The sequence below is a fragment of the Lampetra planeri genome, chromosome 42 (genome assembly GCF_965212315.1).
Source record: "Lampetra planeri chromosome 42, kcLamPlan1.2.h2, whole genome shotgun sequence".
Taxonomy (NCBI): Eukaryota; Metazoa; Chordata; class Hyperoartia; order Petromyzontiformes; family Petromyzontidae; genus Lampetra; species Lampetra planeri.
Genome location: NC_136148.1, coordinates 5,761,092 through 5,783,856, shown reverse-complemented (window position 1 = coordinate 5,783,856; position 22,765 = coordinate 5,761,092). Strand labels below are relative to the sequence as shown.

Genomic DNA, 22,765 nt, shown 5'->3' with positions numbered 1-22,765 from the left:
TACATATAAACCTTCTTGCACTCTCCTTTGTAAACCAACTTACCATTCTGAATGGTCAATGCGATGCCTCTGATTTTCTCGCCTATTTATGTGCTCTTAATTTTCTGCAACTCATATATATAACGTATAATTTCTGAAATGTTAACTGTGCGCAAACATGCAAACAGTTTATTGAGTTCTGTAGAGGTGGTGCTTTCCAACAATACGTGGTAGGAGAGCGTTGATACAGTTGCGCAAAGGAAATTCTGAAATAAAGTCACAGCACACACAGAGTTGGACTCATGAGGAAGTCTCGTTCATGTGTTGTGTGAAGACAATTACAGTGGTATAATGTTGATGTTTGAGGATATTGCAATCGAATGTAATCAGCATGAATGCATATGTTTCAAACTCCGGAAAACATATTTGACTACTCCCGTGCATTCTGAAGCATGATAATAAATAGAGTGATGTTGCTGATGTGATAATATTTGATTATGAATAGAGTGATATTGCTGCTGCTGATAATGATAGAATGATGTTTTCTGATGCTGATGATGATGTGTGATGATGTTGATACGTGCACACACGCGTGTGCGCACACACACGCGTGTGTGCGCACACGTATTTAATATTCATCATTCTCCTGCAATTTTAAAACATGTCCGCAAATCAGAATCATTTCTAATGCCTGTTAGCGATATACGCAAAGCTGAAAGAAGGCCTTTGTGCGGGTGGAATAAAGCGAAGATGAATGAGAAACGGCACATTAGGACCACTCAATGAAGCCCATCTACCAGCTGAGCCCAAGTCCTTCAGTTTTTGGCAGGGTGCATTTCTCTCCCCGTTGCTACTGTTAAGCCAGATAGGTACACTACTGCAGATTACATTAATCCTGATTAGATTTTACATGCAAACAGTGAAACGGGGGAATTATTCCCAGGGCTTTATTTTTGCCACGTCCTTTCGTACATTTAAATTGTTCGCGCCTGTTGAATTATTTATCTCGTGTTATTTTGTTTTCTTTGCAACTCCGGTATTTTGCACCAAAAAAATGTGTATTCCTGTTTGGTTTGAAGTCGTACGTGCATACGGTTTGTGTGTGAAATGGCTATTTAAACTTTGATGTGATGGTTAATATATATATCCATATTTTATAAATATGTATTTCAGAAAATATTCGTGTTGCCAGTAGTGCATCACCTTGTGTCAGGCAATCCCTCTCTCGAGATGTTAACTACCACGCCTGGTAAACGGGAGGGCGTGGGTTCGATCCCGACCCTGATGATGTCTGTATATTTGGAGTTTGCAGTATCTCTCTCCCCATGGTCGCGTGGATTTTTCTCCGGGTCCTCCGGTTTCCCCCTCCACATTTAGAATCAACATCACGCGTTTAGACTATTTGGCTGCCATAAATTACCACGTGATAAGCCACTTCGTTAAGCTACCATTTGTGGCCAGGTCGCTTCTGAAAAAGAGCTATCTTGCTTAGCAGGGGCGTAGCTGGTAAAAATAAAAATTCTAGTTCATAGTTTCATCTTATCTCGATGCGCACTGTTGCAAATTATCTGGAATGTTCTCAACATCCATCACCGTGTGACCCGCAGACGACAATGAGGCAGTGGCCCCTGACCTGTTCGTAACTCTTCATTTGATGTGTTTGACCTATCTTCAGATCAGGTCACGCCCTGTCCACAAAGAAAAAACTGTTTGGAAAGTGGGAACTTTTGCAGATTTTGTGTGTGTGTGTGTGTTTTCATCCTTGCACTGTTTCAGTCTTCAGTTATAAGAAGGAGCACGGAAAAAATAATATTTCCATTAGTCCATAGTGGTATGGTTTAACATGTATAGTACATACTCTTTGGTTCTTTCGGTAAAGTCACGTAGGTGTCAAATAAAATAAAATAAATCACGACGTTTTGGGCGCAACAAAAGCGTCATACCTACGTGACTTTACCGAAAGAACCAAAGAGTATAGATTCTTGCAGTCACGAAAGCTTCAAATCAAGAATGTATTTGACACATTACTAATCTGGTGAGATGGCACCAGCAATTCGAGCAGGCCACTCACGATACAGAATTTAAACCACCGGCTCAGAGCTGTTTAACGAAAATAAGTGTCGCCACACACTTATTTTGGGAGGATATCACTTTGGCTATTGGCTTTTTCCCATTGTACTTTCCTCCGCTTTTGTCCCGAGCCCGTTTAGCGCCCCAACCCCTGAGTCACCCAGCTATTTCCTTGACGGTTATTTAATCATAGATAGATATATATATATTCCCATCTATCGGTTACCTGATTTGATAAACTACAGGGCGGATGACCTACATGCAAGAGGCGCGTTGTGGTGGAGCTGTATGACGCCACCTCGATTTGCGCACACGTGTCCATGCCGACGACCTGGGGAAGCATTCATCCGACAGTGGATTGATCGTTGGCTGATGATGACGACGATGATGATCCGTAATAGAGGGTTTTTTTGGACTAGATCGCGTCAATATAATCAATTACCAGTTCAATTGGGTTTACTCTCCAACACCCCATTGTGCTGAACTAGTAACTAAATGGCACGTTTTGTTTACGTGACAAACCTTACTAATGGGCTGTGTCGGGGTGGTGGCGGATTTAACAACAAATTTATATTTACGCGATCTACCCAAACCCCCCCCCCCCCCCCCCCGCTATATTATGGATATTGGTCGCGAAAGCCTACGTATTAAACTGGCGATGATGATGCTATCCACACAGGACGGCATACCTGGACGAACAAATGCAGGAGCATGCAAGGCTACGATCGCCATCGCTCGGAGTTCCACGGCGCGGTTCGACAGCCCGGCCCCACCGTCCTCTCTCTCAGCCGGCTGCCACCACCACCACCACCACCGCCGCCACCATCACCACTGCCTTCGCCACAGACAGTGTCTGCTCCAGTGACAAGTCGTCACAGGAGCCGCACACGTCTCTCGTCGCTCACGCGGTACCGTGGTTGCGTTGAGTCGGCGGATGGCGATGCACGCCGCCTGTGATACGGCACCTTGGGGGCGAGGGTTGGTGAAGGAAAAGTCCAAGTGATTTCCTGCTCAAACGAGCATTAGTCAGAATCGTAATATTTATTTATTCTGGAGGAATCTGATGGGCGATAAAGCTCTTTTTCACAGATGTCCCGTAGGGGCGGGTAAGAACGTTACAACAACAAACAATACAAAAGGCGATTGTAGTGCACAGTACAAGAAAGGTAAACAAATCACCCAAACAAATACAAACTAAACCATCCCCATCCTACCAGGCAAAGCCCACTGAGGATTAACTTACTTTTCAGAAGCGACCTGGCCACAAATGATAGCTCAACAAAGTGGCTTATCATGTGGACATTTATAGCAGCAAAATCAATTAAATAGCTTGAAGACGGTGCTTATCTACAGTTTACTGCCCTCGGCCAGTGACTTAATTTTCACATTCCTATGGCGAGGGCGAGTGTCTCCATTGGTCAACCACTGTTGGGATGATGGGGCTGAGTTAACCCACAACCAGGAAATGCCCCCCCCCTCCCCCCCGCTGTACGTTATGAAAACCCCGAACCTGGATCAGTTTTATTGAATGTGTTCTCTCATGCTATGAGATATCCAGGGGCACCACGGTGGCAAGATGTGAACTACCTCGCCTGGTATACAGGAGGTCGTGGGTTCTATCCCGACCCTGATGCCTGTATATTTGGAGTTTGCATGTTCTCCCCGTGGTCGCGTGGATTTTTATTCGAGTCCTCTGATTTTTCTCTCCACATTTAGAATCAACACGCGTTTAGAGTATTTGACTGCTATACATTTCCACGTGATAAGCCACTTCGCCGAACTATCATTTATGTCCAAGTCGCTTCTGAAAATGAGCTGCATAGCTCAGTGGGACCTTACACATGTGTAGTGTCAGTGAGACGGAGGCAAGATTTGTAGGAGGCACCTTCTTTATTAAACAACTTCCACAGTCTCGTCCTCACACTCTCCACAGTAGCTCAGCCTAGCCTGTACACAACACCAGCCGTCTAACACTGATGGCGCTGACTGAGATAGCCAACTGCTCTTCTTCGTAGCGCAGTGTCTAGCGGAGACGTTTAGCGACGACGGCGACGAGACGACAGCGACGACGAGACGAGTCCACTCCCAGAACCGACAGCCTCGAGCCCCCCGCTCCCGGCTCCTTTTATGCTCCAAGCGCTGCCTGGCTCCGCCCTGACCGCGCATTCCCTTCTCGAACCCGCCAGCAGGTTCCAGGGGCCCCCAGATGGGGTCCTCCGTGACCCTTGCCCTATTTCCTCCGCTCTGCCAACACGCCGTGCTCACGCTCACCGGCGTGCGCGCTGTCTATCCACCACAGCCGACGCTATTGCACTACACATGGTAAAATAAAAAGAAATTTTGATTTAAAGCTTTTGTGACTGCAGGGATTCATATTCTTGGTTCTTTCGGTAAAGTCACGTAGAAGGGAAATAATAAAATAATATAAATATAAAACAATACAAATTCTCACGACGTTTCGACTGCAACACAAGCAATCATCATTAGGTGTGAAATCCACAGCAAGAAAAATTTTTCTTGCTGTGAACATTTTTCTTGCTGTGGATTTCACACCTGATGATGATTGCTTTTGTTGCAGTCGAAACGTCGTGAGAATTTTGATTGTTTTATATTTTTATTATTCTATTATTTCCCTTCTACGTGATTTTACCGAAAGAACCAAGAATAAAAATACAAATAGTTTTTAGCATTTCGAGAAGTGTTTTAAATGTATTAAAATATATTCAAAACTCATCTTTCCCGGGGTTTATCCAGATCTAGATTGTGTGACCGTACTACTCCGATTCTGTCGTCCCTGCGCTGGCTCCCTGTAAAGTACAGTCGACTTCAGCATTCTGCTTGAATGGGCCAGCTCTTAAATATCTCGCCGCCGATCTGCTCAAGCGTCATAGACACCGCTGCGAAAAACTTACATCAGCTGCATCTGGTCTGCTCAGTTTATTTCATTTTATTTCATTACAGTTTAATTAATTTGGTATAGCCCTGTGAGCCATTCGGCTCTTGAATCGGGTGCAACCGCAACAAACAAAAAACAAACATGAACAAGAAAACATCTTAAAGTGACTATGCGCAAACAGAAAAATCCTGAAAAAGTCGTTCCTAAGACAAGACTGTGTTGTTGTTGTTGATGTTGATGTCCTAATGGAGACGGAGCCTTCTGCTACCATGCTCCACGATTGTGGACTCTCTTTCCTCGGTCCATTAGTTTATTATTATTTGCTTTTATCACGGTTCCTCATTTTATTTCAACTTCGAGTGTAGCCATTGATATTGTTATTAAAAGTTTCTATTTCGCTAAGATTGTATCTGTACTCGGGAGTGGAGTTTTACTTTAATGTACAGCGCTTTGAGATACTTCAATATGAAAAGCGCTTCATAAAACAGAGATTATTATTATTATTTATATGAGCAAGGCTTGGCATTCTGCACTTGTGAAACGTTCCGTATCTGGAGAATTGGTTTCATTGGACGAACACAAACCCGACTCGCACAATGCAAGCCGCAAACGACACGCAGTGAGTTTTCACCCAGCGGTGGAAGCAATCATTCGGTGTGTCCAGATTTTAACTTTTTTTGTTTTGCCCACTCATTTCACCAAAATTAAAATTAAAATTGCTTCTATTTGGGTGCGCCCTGAACTTTGGAGGCAAGGGTTGTTGGATCACACAAAGTTGTGACACTTCCATAGCTTTTGATTTAAAGCTTTCGTGACTGCAGGGATTCATATTCTTGGTTCTTTCGGTAAAGTCACGTAGAAGGGAAATAATAAAATAATAAAAATATAAAATCCACATCAGGTGGATTTCACACCTGATGATGATTGCTTGTGTTGCAGTCGAAACGTCGTGAGAATTTTATTTTTTATATATATTTTTTTATTTCCCTTCTACGTGACTTTACGAAAGAACCAAGAATATACTTCCATACCTGCCAAGCAAACGAGGTGGCAGCGAGGCAGCAGTATAGCAAGCGGGTTTGGAAACCTAATCTGTGCAGATGTTTGCATGTCATCTTGTCATACGGATGGGTTTCATTCGGCTCCTCCGGTTTCCTCCCACACGCACAACATTATTTTTTTAAAGGAATTGGCCAAACATATGCATCCAAGATCTTCCTGCAAAAAAAAAAGTCTTGAGAATTCACGAGGTTTTTCTTTATAAATGGAATCGGAACAAAACGTGGAATAATATTGCTTCAGTCCTTCTCTTAAAACGTCCAACCTTGTAATGAAATGTTGTTCCTCAGATTGAATCAGTGATTTCTGAATCTGGAATGTTTTCTTTTCTTAAAGTTAGCCACAATTGTAAATCATACTTACCCCAGTTCAAACATTTCCTTGAGACAGCCGTGTGTTTTGTTGCTACGCACCACTTGTTTTGCGATTCCGTCGTGTATTGTGCCGTGTCAAATTCAGTGGTCACTGTTGAACTGCTGGTACGTAACACCAATAAGTTGTCACCAGAGTTTAACACAAGGCCTGTGGAGACAAATGTGTTGCTTTTATTAACTCTGTCTGATCGCTATGATACATAATACAAGTAGCAGCCTCCGCTGAGCTCTGGAATAAGATGCTGTGTACTTAACGGTATTATTTTTACGCTTTTCAACAAAGCTTGAAATTGTTTATGGATTATTGTATCTCCATACCTCCGTCTGTCTATCCATCTGTCTATCTATCCGTAACAGGGTTGGCATGTTAACTTTAAAAAAATACACGTTCCAATATAGATTAAACTTGAGTATGTGTGTTGCCAATAGAGACGGACACCATTGAATACGGGGCAAATTTATCACAACAAGTGGGGCACAAACCAGTGCTGCAACGTGTGTATGTTGAACTTCTTTTGCACCGTACGTAGCCAACCGTGCTAATCGTCGGCGCTGAGAGTACCTGCCTCGGCATCCCAGACCGGCTGCCCGAGGCGCGCCCTCACCGGGCAGAGCCACTATGCGAGCGCCGTGGTTTCTTCATGGGCTACGAGTGTACTAATCTAGATTTGAAGTTTTCGTGACGGCAGGGATCCCTACTCTTTGGTTCTTTCGGTAAAGTCACGTGGGTATAAAATGAAATTAATTAAATCACGACGTTTCGGGCGCAACAAAAGCGTCCGTCATCAGGAGGGACAACCACACCCCCCCCCCCCTCTATCTCTCCCCCCTTGCTCCTCCCCCCTCTCTTACCTATATGGCCTCTTGTTACAGCAGCTCTTTTGCCCACTTCAGCAATTGTTTCTTGCTGTGGTTGTCCCACCTGATGACGGACGCTTGTGTTGCGCCCGAAACGTCGTGATTTAATTTATTTTATTTTATACCCACGTGACTTTAATGAAAGAACCACAGAGTACGAGCGTACTACTTGCTGTGCGCGCCCTGGTGCAAGCACTAGCATTAGTATCGCTCATTTATATACTACCCAAGGCAGATGCGTTCCACGACGTAATATATGCACACGCATGATAATTCTTACTTGATGTCGTGTCTTTGTCAGCTGTCTGCACCGAGCCCAATGGATTTTCCGGCGTCCGCACCGGCAAACACATTCCTCGGCAAAAGGAGCAACATGGTGTCGGAGCAAGACATGAGCGACATCAACTCCCTTTTGACCACGGCGGTGTTGACAGGAGACAAGGACCCAGATGACAAGGTGCGGGGGCGTACATTTGTGGGAACCTTCTTTGACCAAGGTCAAACTCTGTATAGGCCAATTCCCCGCAAATTCTGGTTTTAGTGAGATCAAATCCACGGGCAGTTCAAGGTGGCAAGGAGCTTGTGAGGGTTGGCCGTGATGAGGGCCCAAAGGTTTTGACGAAATTACCTCGAACGCAGACACCACTATCGTCTTCTTCATCGCGTCTCATATTCAACCTCTAGACCAGGGGTCGGCAACCAAAATAACAAGAAGAGCCATTTCTTTCCAATTCGGTACAAAATTCGGTATTTCAAGAGCCGCAATGCATCTATGTACATACGTACATATCGTCAAGAAGCAGCCCGTAAAGAGCCGCATGCGGCTCCGGAGCCGTAGGTTGCCGACCCCTGCTCTAGACGGTCGTTCCCGAAAATTCTGCACAGGTCACTGCTTGCGGTGTCGGCATTGCCAAGTCTTGAGGAGCGCATTGCGGTTGCTGCAGAGCATCTCAGGAGATGATCCATGGTTTGCTTCTCCAGACAAGCACACATTGGTGTCGGGGTTGTGTGGAATACCCCCACCCCCCACCCATGAGTTGATGAGAGAGTGGCATCTGTCAAAAGCCACTCTCTTGAGTCTGTTTAGGCTCCGCCATGTGAGCCATTTGGAATTGGAGTCAGGCGGGAGCTCCGTTCAACAGCTTTGTCGCTTGATTTTTTCCCATTCTTTTTGCCAAGGGAAGTTCTGGCAGATGTGGGTGATGTGGAGTCAGTGGTACAATCCCTCCCTGTGATACACGAGAGCAACATTTTGGTCAAAAGCCTTTGGGCCCCTCGTTAAGACCAAACTCCATGGTGCTTTGGAAGCTTAGAAACCTTCCCCAGGAATTCTAGATTTGAAGCTTTCGCGACTGCAAGGATTCATATTCTTGGGTTTTTTCGGTAAAGTCACGTAGGTAAAAAATTAAAATTAATAAAAGTAAAATAAAAATAAAATAAAAATCACGACGTTTCGGAGGCAACAAACAGCACGATAGCTGACGGTTCCACCTGAAGATGGAAGCTTGTGTTGCCTCCGAAACGTCGTGATTTTTATTTTATTTTTATTTTATTAATTTTAATTTTTTACCTACGTGACTTTACCGAAAAAACCTAAGAATATACTTGCCCAGGAATCCAGTAGACATCAGAGCGCTAAGCCAGCTCTGCTACTATCATGGGTTGCAATCCTGGCAGCTACATGTGAGGGGCACTGTGATGGAGAGATGTTAACTACCTCACCTGGTATACAGGAGGTCATGGGTTTGATCCCGACCCTGACGATGCCTGAATATTTGGAGATTGCGTGTCTCGACACTTCGTTGAGGTATCATTTGTGGCCAGGTCGCTTCTGAAAAAGAACCACATAGCTCGGTGAGCCATACCTGGTAAAATAAAAGCAGATGAAAAAATTTCGATTTAAAGCTTTCGTGACTTCAGGGATTCATCTTCTTGGTTCTTTCGGTAGGAAATAATAAAATAATAAAAATTAAACATAATAAAATAAGAAGACAGATGAAAGACAGATGAAAAAAATTGTCTTCTCGAGTGTGGTGATTTTATGGTCTTAGCCCAGTCACCATAGACTGGCACACACACACACAAGATTTATTAATTTTGTATTCCACTCAATTTGGCGTATTCCAGCTCTGATAATTAATTTGTGGGTTTGAGTGACATGTTTCCAGGGCAAAATAAGAATAAAGGTGTACCATTAGCGTGGATTAAGATGACTTTGGTTGGTGACATCGTGGTTTTAGGCTGTTCTCTGCAACAAGAGTTATGAATGCACATGCATAAATGTTGTACATTTATTCATCAAGAGTTATGAATGTACCGTCGTTCATTTTCAAGACATGACACCAACAGCACACGGTTGTGGCTCACTGGTGCCAGGATCTGGACACACTGTTGGAAAATGCAGGCAGAACATTAGTTTAACTCACCAGTTGATATTAAATATTGTTTCTATTCTTGTAGCCTTTGCAGACTATGAAAAGGCAATTGACTCAATGGAAATTGATGCAGACATCCAAGTTCTTTGAATAAATGCCTAAAACACATCCCTGCGGACGGAGCTGGTAGGAACGTTGGGTTGCTCGGTCAATGGCCAGGGTCAACGGCGGCGTGGTGTATTCCACAAATATGCCCGACTGTGAGGGCGGGCACAAGCCGGCGTGAGTATGTTAAACGTTGAGTTTTATAAGGGCACCACGGGGTGACCAGCCCCTCCCCACTCAGCCCCACCCCTCCCACCCCCCACCCAGCCCCACCCTCCCCACCCAGCCCCTCCCCACCCTCCCCACCCAGCCCCTCCCCACCCTCCTCTTCCCACCCAGCCCCACCCTCCCCACCCAGCCCCTCCCCACCCTCCCCTCCCAAACCCAGCCCCTCCCTCCCCACCCAGCCCCTCCCTGCACGACGGACGGACGGACACAATAATCCCCTGTGGGCTGGTGTAACCAGGAGGTTGGTACCAGTATAATTCAAATGTGCCTATGTATAGAATAATAACTGCGTGCAAAATTCAACATCTACAATGAGCTTGCAGGGCTTGTCCTATGAATTTACTCAGCCCTGCCCAGGAAATGTGGAATGTCCACATCTAGCCTAGGACTGTATACAGGAGATGTGTGCCTCCTTTCACTCATCGGAGAGGGGCGTAAGTTTGATCAAATATATGAATCAAAAGTCTTGTCACCACATGTTATTGTGATTGCGCAATCTGGGTCATGTCATGAGACAAACGTATATATGTTCAACTTCTTTCCTTCCATACGTAGCCAACCGTACTTATCGGAGGTATTATTAATTTTGAACTTTTGCAGACCAGTGCGTGCATCCCCCCCCCCGTCTCCATGTCAGAGAACGGTATGTGGAAAGATACATCACAGAACTACTTCTTAGATCAAGTGACCTCTGGTCCGCACAATAGGGAGGAGCACTTCCCACACATGCCGTGTCACACGAGGAGTGATGCTCGTCACACGACCGTCGAACCGATGCTTTTCATTTCCAGAGCTGGAATTTAGGCCAATTAAAATTGAGAACCAAAAATTTAATGCGATGGGGTTTTTGTTGTTGTTGTTGTTTGTGTGGTGCAGTCATTGGTGGCCGGGCTTAGAACCCTCAACTGACACTTGAGAACCTGGCTCTCACCCTGTGCAGTTGCCCAGAATCAAACCCAGGGTATCCGCGATGCCACCTTGGCATTCTGATATCTTAAGCCACCCCACCCGGTCACCGCTTTACCACTCTGGCCTTTTAAAATGAATACGAGTGTTCTCGCTGTTGCTATACTTCACAGGATTGTATTTTCCCTTCTCACCCAATAGAAATATTACCGAACTCTTTTTGGAAATCCTTAAGCTTCTGTTTGTAGGGGGGGGGGGGGGGGCACAGTCGATCAATGGAGAAAGTCAAGTCAATTTCGTATTTCCCATCCTAGCGAATTGTACATCAAGGTGTTGCACATGTCCTCCAAATAACGCAACTATTCTACACACGAACGATTGATGTTTGACTCAGTATTGTCTTGTCCCCCCACATTGCTGTCACAGTTATAATGCATGCAAAATAAGAGTAGGCTTTACCCTTTGCAAGGAATCGAGTCTGCATCAACTACACACGGTACTTGTAGTGAACATGCAAACGAATTCTGATCATATATAGGCATTGTCTTTGGAACGGATTGGCCTGCACCAGGGACAGCCTTCTTAGTGGCTTAGTCTCACTGCCAGTGTCAAACCAGAGAACGCCAAAAAGGTGAAGAGTACAAAGACAATGCATGTATCAGAGCACCCGGAGCTTCGGTTGAGAACATTTGTGTTTTTGCTGCCACCACGCTGCGATCTGTCGTGGTGTGTCAATGAGGTTTGCTTTGAGACGAACAATTTCTTGGGAATCCATGACGGAGAAGCGTTTATCGGTGTTGGTCACTGGCTGCAGAGGTGGTGGGGAGGGGGGGCTTAAGACAACACAACATGCGACTAAGCACATTTGCTGTTCATTTATAAATTGTATGTGCGTGCACATGATGACACCCCATAAGGAGTACTGAGCATGAACTCGGATGATTGTCTTTGGACACAAGGTATTATTTCTATTATTTTTATTTTTTTTACCTACGTGACTTTACCGAAAAAAACCTGAGAGTATGAATCCTTGCAGTCACGAACGCTTCAAATCTAGAATTTGGACACAAGTACAAAGATGCTCGTGTAATACAAATGATTCGTAAATTATTGTGTATCTGCGTAACACACAGTGACGCACAGTAAAATTGCGTTCACCTAACACATGGTACATTTCAGTGTTCCCGTTATTGCCCATACACGTCTTTATTATTTATATAAGCCTTCAAGACCAACTTGATCATCAGCAGACACTATCGACATCTCACAGGATCCCACACGGTCTCCTGGTGTCACGAACCATCGTTCTCTTGCGCGTATGCTGATTGCATGGCTCCATCTCCCCAGTGATCGTCCTCCCGGGAATGTTCCCTGTCTGGGCTGGCATTCCATTACCAGCCTCTTCCATCGATCATCATCATGATCCCTTGATAGTTATACGTCCCACTTACTTTTCGGAACAGTCAATAGTATTAATCTTGATTTGAAGCTTTCGTGACTGCAGGAATCTATACTCTTTGGTTCTTTCGGTAAAGTCACGTAGGTATAAAAATAAAATAAATCCTTTAAAACAGTCTGCATCAGCAGCAGACCACCCTTTCCCACCTGATGACGGACGCTTGTGTTGCGCCCGAAACGTCGTGATTTCTTTTATTTTATCTTTATACCTACGTGACTTTACCGAAAGAACCAAAGAGTATAGTCAATAGTATGGCTCTATTCAACTGAATGGGTTTTTGATAAGGTGGACTGATAAATCGGCACAGCAACTGACAAGGACTGACAGACGGACAGGCAAAAGTAGAGGGAGTAGAAGACTGAAGAATCAGCAGTGCCGCCACAACCATTGTGGTTATGGATAGATGATGATGATACGGTAGGAACTTCCTGGTTACACCAGCCCACAGGGGATTATTGTGTCCGTCGTGCAGGGAGGGGCTGGGTGCGGAGGGAGGGGCTTGGTGGGGAGGGGAGACTGGGGAGGGGCTGGGTGGGGAGGGTGGGGCTGGGTGGGGAGGGGAGGGTGGGGAGGGGCTGGGTGGGGAGCGGCTGGGTGGGGAGGGGCTGGGTGGGGGGTGGGAGGGGTGGGGCTGGGTGGGGAGGGCCTGGTCACCCCGTGGTGCCCTTATAAAACTCAACGTTTAACCTACTCACGCCGGCTTGTGCCCGTCCTAACAGTCGGGCATATTTGCGGAATACACCACGCCGCCTTTGACCCTGGCCATTGACCGAGCAACCCAACGTTTCTACCAGCTCCTTCCGCAGGAATGTGTTTAAACTAAATGGCATTATGTTGGACGATCCTTAGGATGTTAAAGAATCCCATTCTTTTTATTGTAGATAACAGAGGTGGGACAAAGTCATTGTTATGCAAGTCCAAGTCGAGTCGCAAGTCATCAAATTCATGACTCGAGTCTGACTCGAGTCCAAGTCACATGACTCGAGTCCACATCTCATAGGTGGGACAAAGTCATTGTTATGCAAGTCCAAGTCGAGTCGCAAGTCATCAAATTCATGACTCGAGTCTGACTCGAGTCCAAGTCACATGACTCGAGTCCACACCTCTGGTAGATAACAGACATTTCCATTGCAATGAATGAGTATGTCTAACCTATTAATTGTCCACATAACATCCATTCATTTAAATAGTGTGTATAGTATCTCTATTCAATTCAATGGCATGCTACTGAATGGTTCTTCGATGGCAGAATCCCATTCAAGATAATTAATAATTTAATAGCCCATGGGAATTGCTGCAAGAAGCGTTCTACTCTGTGGCACGTGTGCAGCCCTGTGTCACTCCACTGCTGGAGGAGGCTTCCCCATGCCAGTCATAGGGGTTGTTTGACCATACTTCACCAAAATAAATCAGTGCAGAGTGGTGAAGGCGGCGCTCAGCAACAGTTCAGACATCGGTCGCCAGCATTATAGCCGTGGCCGGGAAATGAACTCGGATCCATAGTGCGGTGCACGAACAGTTGTGCTTCCCTCGCTTCTATTAAATGCGACGCTGACATTTATGGAATTCCATGCAGGACGTGTTGACACATTAAGGTTAGCAGGAACAGCTGTTCCTTGAAAATGACATCAGGCAAAAACAAGGATCCATTAAGCGTATTCTGTATTTACTCGCCGATGCTCATTTAGTAACATACCGCGGTAGATGTTTGTGTTTTTTTGTTGCATAAATTACGTGGCCCTCTGTTGTTACTGGACATGAAATACACGCTCCTCTTGTGCAGCGTAAAACACGCGGGCACGCGGACAAGAAAAAGAAACGGGGCGGATATGAATGTAATAACAAGCAAATTAATAAAATAAATGTTTGCGCGATTTGTTTTTTCAAGCATCAAGAAGGTTTTTTTTTGTGTTGCTCGCGCAAGCCGACCAGGTTGTGAACTTTGTTTTTTCAGCTCGCAGAACAAACGGCGCTGTGTGGATGGACCCCACGTGAACCGCCCAACACCGCGTTCAAACTACTTCAGCAGGTACGGCCAAGCATTACATCCTGGGTATTTCTGGAAAACACGATGCCTATGCTAACATACAAAATCAACTCGCTGAGGCGGGGGGCGTCACTTAATTAAGCCTCATTGTATTATATTCACTGTTGTCATGTCAGCGCAAGATCGATCAAGCGGTTTTACTGCTCATGTGTGTCGAGGCGATGGCTCATCTCCCGCTTGCTGCCCTGAGCCCGTTGATGGAAATGCCACATTCCTATGGCGAGCGGCGATTCTGTCACAGGATACCTATGATTGATTTTCCGATAAATTGGTGCTTTTTTATTGATCCCAGAGGGATGATGGGTTGAGTAAAACCCCCAACCGGGATTTGAAACTCACAGCTTCCCGATTACAAGCGGCTCGCTCTACCGCTTGCTAAAATGGATCGTACGACAAAATATACGGATTCTTAGCCTCTCCAGCCATGACCAAGCCAGCCCTCCGCCATATACCGTCAACTCGCATCACTTAAACCCACAAAACATTTCACGTGACGGCCAGTGAACTAAGGATGACCAAAAGAGGATTTTACATTTTAGCGTGACCGTGAAGGGATCCACTTTTAACATTTCCCCAGATCGCTTTTGATAAATGGCAGGGTAATGGGAATGGACATGGATTATATCCCCACGTTTCCAAGTTGGCATGTTTTTGTTTCTCTTTACAGCAAAAAAAAAATCAAAATAGAAAGGCACACGGGCAACCAAACCGATCTAACAAAAAGGTCACGTGATCTTTTTTGACAAGATAGACCGCAGTCTGGGGGTACGATGTTGTCTAACGGTGGCTCCTTCGTGCGAAAAGAGTACTTTGTTTTGGAAAGCGCTCCCATCAGGCTTTCATTGCGTGTCGTTTTTTTTTTGTCAAATGGACATTTTGCCACCGCTTCAAAGCCTTTTTTTTGGCAAGAGTGTCACATCTTTTTGGTCGGAGACGACAAACAGATTCTCAGTCTCTGCCGCGAGGCATCCACACTGTTGTTGTCGTTCCACACCATCAACGCTTTCATTCAGAGGCGCGCGCCACTTTTCAGATCATGTCATCGTTCATTCATAACAATTTACCTCTCATTTCGAATTAAAGCTTTCGTGACTGCAGGGATTCATCTTCTTCGTTCTTTTTAAAAAATAAAACATAATTAAATAATTCTCACGACGTTTCGGCCACAACGCAAGCAGCCGTTCTCAGGTGAAGACCAGGTCTGTCGTCAGACGCAGTCTCCCCGACAGACCTGGTCTTCACCTGAGGACGGCTTCTTGCGTTGTGGCCGAAACGTCGTGAGAATTATTTTATTATGTTTTATTTTTATTATTTGACTTTACCGAAAGAACCAAGAAGATGAATTTACCTCTCTTTTTGTCAATCCGCTGCTGGATGAGGGCCTGCTCAGTCTCGTGTCGGTTACCGAGGCCGTCTGACCATACTTCACCGCGTTGGTCAACGCAGGTTGGCGGTGCAGAGGGCAGACCCATGGAGCGGTTCAGATATAAACTCGCCACTAATGTGAGCCGTGGCCGGCGAGAGCGACTTTCAAGTCGGCGGGGTTCGTTGCGCAGCGCGTAAACCACCGAGCCTCCGCTATGCCCCCCACCCCACCTCATTCATGGTGCTGCGTTCGACAAATCATTCCTTTTTTCTTCAAGCCACGAATTGCCCTTTGATCAACCGAGTGATAATTGCACGGCAATTACCTTGTTACGCTGATGAAAATGCATCGCGCACCTCGCCCTTGTAAATGCAACGCAGATTGAAGAAGCAAAACAAAAAGAGAACGATGCAGATGGACAACATCTGCACTTTGTACTTTGTCTTTTTTGTTTCTCAGCGGTTTAATTGATGTGCACGAAGCGCTGTTTATCCCCCGTGGCGGGAGACGTCTTAATGAGAGGACAAAATGCCAGCGACCGAGTGTCGAAATTGTGTCCTTTCGAACGCCGCAGACGCTCGGCGGCACAAACGGAGACGTCGCAAGGCAGCGGCGGCCGGGGACAGCCGTCGTCGGCAAGGCCACTGTGGGAGAAGCAAGGCCATTCAGCGCTGGTAACAACCATTTCTCATCCAGATCGTCAGACGCGTGTTCCTGCGTGCGCGCGTGTGTGTGTGAAGCGGTGGCACAGCTGCGCTACGAACCCTGCGACCCGAGTTCGATTCTCGCTCACGACCACCGACGCCGGTGACGATTGTTGATACCGGTCATGGGACCTCCCCTAGGTCGAGTCAGCCTCAAATGAGTTCCAGGTGCGACGTGTAAAACCATCGCCACTCGGAAGACAAAGGCGGCCGGGCGTGGTTGCTGGCCAAACACCCCTTCGTGTGCCGTGCCGGCCTTCATAGGTGGTACTCGCTAACAGCACTTGCCCCTACAGTCTGTTACAGGCTACACGGTGGAACTTTGTCTCTGTCTTTAATTCGCTGGCATGACGTCACGTGAGATTTGGGCGGTGGGGGGTGATGACAGAGACGCGGGGAGGTGTTGAGAGGAGTATCGACGTCACGCCACGTCGGGGTGAGGTTGTGAAGAGAAGGGCGATGACGTCACGCTACACGGGGTGAGGTGTGTGAGAGGTAGTGATGACGTCAAGAGAGGCGGGAGTGGTGAGGACAAGGGATCCATGACGTCACACGGGATTTTATTTGAGGCAGGGAGAGGGGGTGAATCATTGTCATTTCTTTTCGGCATATATACACGACTAGCTTTACTACCCGGCTTCGCCCGGGACTTAGATTCTTGTCTTGGATTAATCCATGGCCTACGCGGAGGGTGGGGGGGGGGGATGCGTGACGTCAGCAGGCACACTGACGTGACGCTGCCGCATGCGGGTGACATCACAGATGTGACGCCACCGCTCACTTGCCGTGCAAAATATATCCATTATTGCGCCCCCCCCCCCCCCCCCCCCCAAATACAAAAGTCTATTTTTATACTTTTTGCATTGTGTACAGTCTGGAAGCTACCCACATGCCACATTTCAAGTTTGCTGCATGTTGTGAACACATATTCACAAATGTCCCTTTTATATATATATAGATTTAAGCTATAACCCAAACTAAACAGCACCGTATATCGTCAATCAAAATATACACAATCGATCAATATTCATTTTACGTGCCAATATATCCCTCGATAAAGTAGGCATCGGTGGTGCACAGTGAAACTAAACGGGTAGGGGGGGGTCACACAGCAACATGCACACAAACGGAGAGAAGCCCACCACGCACGCACTCAGTGCATCTGAACAAACAACAAATCAACATTTCCGTGTGAAGTCAGTGTTGATGAAATCACGAGAGCCTCTATGTGTTCGTTTTACCGCGAAAGATTCCTGCTCGGCGTTTTGTTCTATGCAGTTCGTCGGTAAAACGCCGTGTGATGTGTCCCGAAACAACGCGACAGATGGCAAATAGAGGGGTGTAAAAGAGAACGAATATGAAAAAAAAACTTTTACTCTTTATGGAAATAAAACAGGTGTTAAGATGATAATTGGTTTTTTACCCTTCTATCTGGCAACAAAACTGACACTTTTTTTACAAGGAGTCATGTTTGCATAGACCACAATACCTGCAGCCATAATGCAAACAAACAACATAACTCTGATAATGTATGCACTGTCCTTGAAGTTGATTGGTCCACACCCGAGACAGCTTTCCTTAGAGACTAGTCTCACATGGGTTGGACCATGTGAGACTAGGCTCAAAAAGCGCACAACTCAAAAACAATGCACCATCAGAGTATGAGAGCCCGGGGTAAGCATTTACACCATTGGAACCTCATTTGCCAGTAAAAAATATGATAATTGTTTTTTTACCCTTCTATCTGGCAACAAAACTGACACCTTTTACAAGGAGTCATGTTTGCATAGACCACAATACCTGCAGCCATAATGCAAACAAATAACATTAATCTGAGTATATAAATGTTTGTTTGCATTATGGCTGCAGGTATTGTGGTCTATGCAAACATGACTCCTTGTAAAAAAGGTGTCAGTTTTGTTGCCAGGTAGAAGGGTAAAAAAAACAATTATCATATTTTTTTACTGGCAAATGAGGTTCCAATGGTGTAGGTGTTAAGATGTTCAAACACCAAATCGATCACTTTTGCAAGGAATCATGTCTGCACTAGCCACATATACTTGCGGTGAATATGCAAACCAAAAACATTCTCTGGTAGTATATGCACTGTCTTTGAGACTGATTGGTCCACACCAGAGATAAGCTTTCTTTAGAGTCTAGTCTCAAACAGTGTTTGACTAGAGGACTCTAAAACGCGACCAGCACAAAGACAACGCCACGATCAGGACATTGAGAGCTCGGGGCGAGCAGCTACATCATGGGACCTCCCTTGACAGTTTCACAATCTAAAGGTTTATACTGGTAGGAACCTCCTGCTTCCACCAGCCCACAGGGGATTATTGTGTCCTTCCGTCCGTCGTGCATCCAAAAATGGGAGGGGTGGGGCTGGGTGGAGAGGGGAGGGTGGGGAGGGGCTGGGTGGGGAGGGTGGGGAGGGGCTGGGTGGGGAGGGTGGGGAGGGGCTGGGTGGGGAGGGTGGGGAGGAGCTGGGTGGGGCTGGGTGGGGAGGGGAGGATGGGGAGGGGCTGGGTGGGGAGGGTGGGTCTGGGTGCGGGGTGGGAGGGGTGGGGCTGGGTGGGGGGGGGGCTGGTCACCCCGTGGTGCCCTTATAAAACTCAACGTTTAACCTACTCACGCCGGCTTGTGCCCGCCCTCACAGTCGGGCATATTTGCGGAATACACCACGCCGCCGTTGACCCTGGCATTGACCGAGCAACCCAACGTTCCTACCAGCTCCCTCCACAGGAATGTGTTGTTTGGTGTTTTAACATCTTAACACCTGTTTTTTTGTCAGAAATTGGTCAAATATGTTCTTATACACACAGTACGTGTGGTGAACATGCAAACAACCATGCTCTGGTAACATATCAATTGTCTTTGTAACTGATTGGCCTACACCAGAGTCAGCCTTCTATAGGACATAGTCTCACTCGCCGTGTCAGACCAGAGAACGCCAACAGGCGAACAAATATAAATTTGTTGAACAAATCTTACTCGTGGAAGTATGAAGTGAAAGTGGTCGGCACTCAAACACATTTATGTGACTACGCCACCACACTGATATATATACGTGTGTGTGTGATATATGATATGTGAACAGGGCGCGTTGCGTTTAGCCATTGAAATTGATTTGGCTTTCGTGGGAGCCGTTTTTACGGCGGTGTTTTCGGGCAAAAGTTTGCAGAGGCAGAGAGGATGCCATAAACAAAGGATAAGGCTGCAGGTCTCTCCAATCCCACCGGTTAATTTGAGGGACATTGCACTCCATAGCCACCGCATGCCACATGCTATTACCGCACAAATTGGCCAATGATATGTGGAGTGCCACACGGCAATTTGACTTTCATTTGGCAAGCCTTGTTTGTTCGTTTTGCACAAACGCCGCGTAATAGACACGGGGAAAGCACTGGGAAGGGATGGCGTGAAAAGAAAAAAAGTTGCCCCCGAAAAGTGGAATATAAATATAAATCTCCCTTTCGTTCAGGAGGGCCTCTGCGTGGTAAGCCATGGCTAATCACGACCGAGGAATGCGATGCTTTCTGCATCGAATTATCAAGGTAGATCCTCATTTCCTGGCCATTCGGCTGTGTCAACAGTTGTTATTTTTCTTTAATTCTCTTTTGGAAGCATATGGGGTAAAACAAAACAAAAAAACCCACCGTGTTTATGTACGCGGATATCGGCAGAGTGTGACGCACGACCCGCTGAACATCTGTGAGGAGCTTCATCGGATTCCTCCTGCAGTACAAATACAGATTTTGATTCTGTATCTTGACAAGAAGAGCTAACGAGGAATGACGCAGCGTACCCGCCGGCTTGAATATATCAATGATTAAAGCTCGGTGGGCAGTTTAGACCATAACCACCCGGTGTTGAGCAAAGGGGGGCGGCAGCAGTCACACGACACAAATCTGAATCAGAATCTGTATTCATTCTGGAGGAATCCGAAGAGCTATGAAGCTCTTTTTCACAGATGTCGCCCCAGAATTTGACTGATCGTTCCGACGTTTCGGACCTTTAGCCGATCGTTTCCCGCGCTCTCCTCTCCCCCCATCGCCCACCGCCGCGGTCCTTTGCCGGACGGCCACCTTCTGCGCCCAGCGATGTAGCGAAGGAGCCCTTTAAGAGAGAGAGAGAAAAAAAAACATTTCAAAAATAATGTTCCGTAAGTGCGTCATTTGAAAAAATTGCACGCGTGGTCGAGTGACAGTGGGCCACGAGTGCTGCGGGCGGGCGGGCGGTTGGCCGGGTAATTGCATGCACCATTGTGCAACTGATCCCCGAAAATTGCGGCAGAGCAAAGTTTTTGATTCAGGAGCCTGCAATTACGGCCGATTCAGCTGTCTCTCAAGGCATTGTTTAGGGGGCTCCGTTGTGGCTTTGTTGGGAGCTCCGTTTATCCTCCCCCCGCGCCCCCTGCCCGCTTTCAACATGTAAACCCGCAGAGGCCATAGCAACGGCTGATTTGTAATGCTTACATCACATTCATTAAATAAACACGGTCATTTTGAAGCCAGTGTATTTTCCCATGTTTTGCCTTAAAGGGGGGAAGAGGTAAGAATACTGGCAATTAGTGTATTTTAATACCAATAAAATAATTGCCGCTTTCAAGTGTTAATTCAGGCGGTGTCGCGCAATAGATGCTGCGTGATGTGAAGACGGTGGATGCACTGCGTGTGCGGGCACACCTTTGTGCGTGCACAGCCCCCTCGTTGTCAATCCACTGCTCGATGAAAGACCTCCGCCACAACGTGTGGGTCGTGGAGAATATTTGACCCTACTTCACCACGCTGGTCAACGCGGATTGATGGAAGGCAGGGAGCGTAGACGCGGGATCATAGAAGTACGGTACAACGATGAATGTTGCTGCATTGTCTTCTCCAGCCCATCAGCTTAGCCCCAAAACCTAAAATAACATATTGTGCGAGGGAGTTACATATCCAAGTATGACCCAGTCTCAAAACTGCTAGGAGTTGTGCGAAATCGGGCACACTTTAGGTAATTTGATGATTTGGAACATGATTATACTTATACGAGTCGGTCACTCCGTGTATTTACAATTACCTGTAACGTATAGGATATCATAATTGAATCACGATCGTCTGTCTATCAGTATGATATATGATCATAGGCTGTTACAGAGTGCGCACTTAAAGTTGCACCTCCTTTCATTTGGATGGTTGTCCATCAAATGACTCTCCAGGCTCATACCGGCTTAGTTTTCGCCATGAATTGATGAGATCGGGTGCATTCCAGCTGATAGGCGAGCACACATGAGGCACAAATAGGCCCTCATTTAAGCCTACATAGACTACTGGGGCAAGTGTTGTTGGCAAGCACCTATTAAGGCCAGAACAACAGCAGGAGGGGGTGTTGTGGCTAGCACCACATCTGGGCTCCCTTTGTCTCCCCAGTGCTAATATGTATTCGCTGCACCAGCTACAAAGGCTTAAGTTGACCTCGGACAGACAGACACATTCATTTTAACACGTAGGCTATTATGGAAGACATATTCATAATGGAGCTGTCAAAATGTTCTGAGAATGTTCTCTGCAATAAGGTTATGATTCGAGTCTTTGTCAATCAGAAATGCATTTTCGCTACGAGTGACTGCTGGTGGTGGAACGATGCATCGATTCATCAATTATTATCGATTTCTAAGCTCAAAATACATATGCTGAATCATGTGTAATGATCGATTTTGATTGATCTGTGTGTAATGGGTTCATAGCGTCCCTCAATTTACGAGAAGCGTTATCATTCAATGTAAGCAAAAAATCATTGATACTTGAATTAAATTGTGGTATCTTTGACCAGTGCCAGTTAAATTGCACTGCACAGTTTGTGTGTTTAGCTATGTCAGGAATTCCCAGAACCTGGAGGAAACCCATGCAGAACTGGGGGAGAACATACAAACTCAACCTAGAAAGGCACCACGAGTCGGGAATTGAACCCAGGACCTTCTGCGACAATGTGCCGCCAAGTAACCGAACGCTTCACTCTGTGTGCATTTCACAAGATACCTGTTAAATCCGAAAAAAAAAAAATTAAACCTTCGTTGCCAACTCAGATACATCAACGATCATTAAAATGACATTTAAAGAATAAAAAAAACAGCAAAAGAATATTTTCTTTAATGTTTGAAAAATAAATGGATGGTAATAACATTACAGCCCCTAACCCAGTCACGTGCATACACTCGGGCAGCAGTCATTGGATAATTGGGGCGACAATTTCAATTGTAACTGTTGTGAGCTATTATCTCCCCCCCCCCCCCCCCCTTGAATCAATGCTCATCATGCACTTTGTGCATTGATAAATTAATTTGAGACCCCGTTG

At 46.1% G+C, this 22,765-nt stretch overlaps 1 protein-coding gene across 1 annotated transcript in view; it reads left to right on the top strand.

Moving 5' to 3' along the window:
* The window catches only part of LOC144732337 (uncharacterized), a 63,881-nt gene that overhangs the window by 27,803 nt on the left and 13,313 nt on the right, over positions 1–22,765 (top strand). The window contains exons 5-8 of the mRNA XM_078613816.1: positions 2,729–2,957; positions 7,538–7,693; positions 14,264–14,338; positions 16,297–16,396. Of these exons, the coding sequence (XP_078469942.1) occupies positions 2,729–2,957; positions 7,538–7,693; positions 14,264–14,338; positions 16,297–16,396 (560 nt within the window). The remainder of the gene's footprint in view (positions 1–2,728; positions 2,958–7,537; positions 7,694–14,263; positions 14,339–16,296; positions 16,397–22,765) is intronic.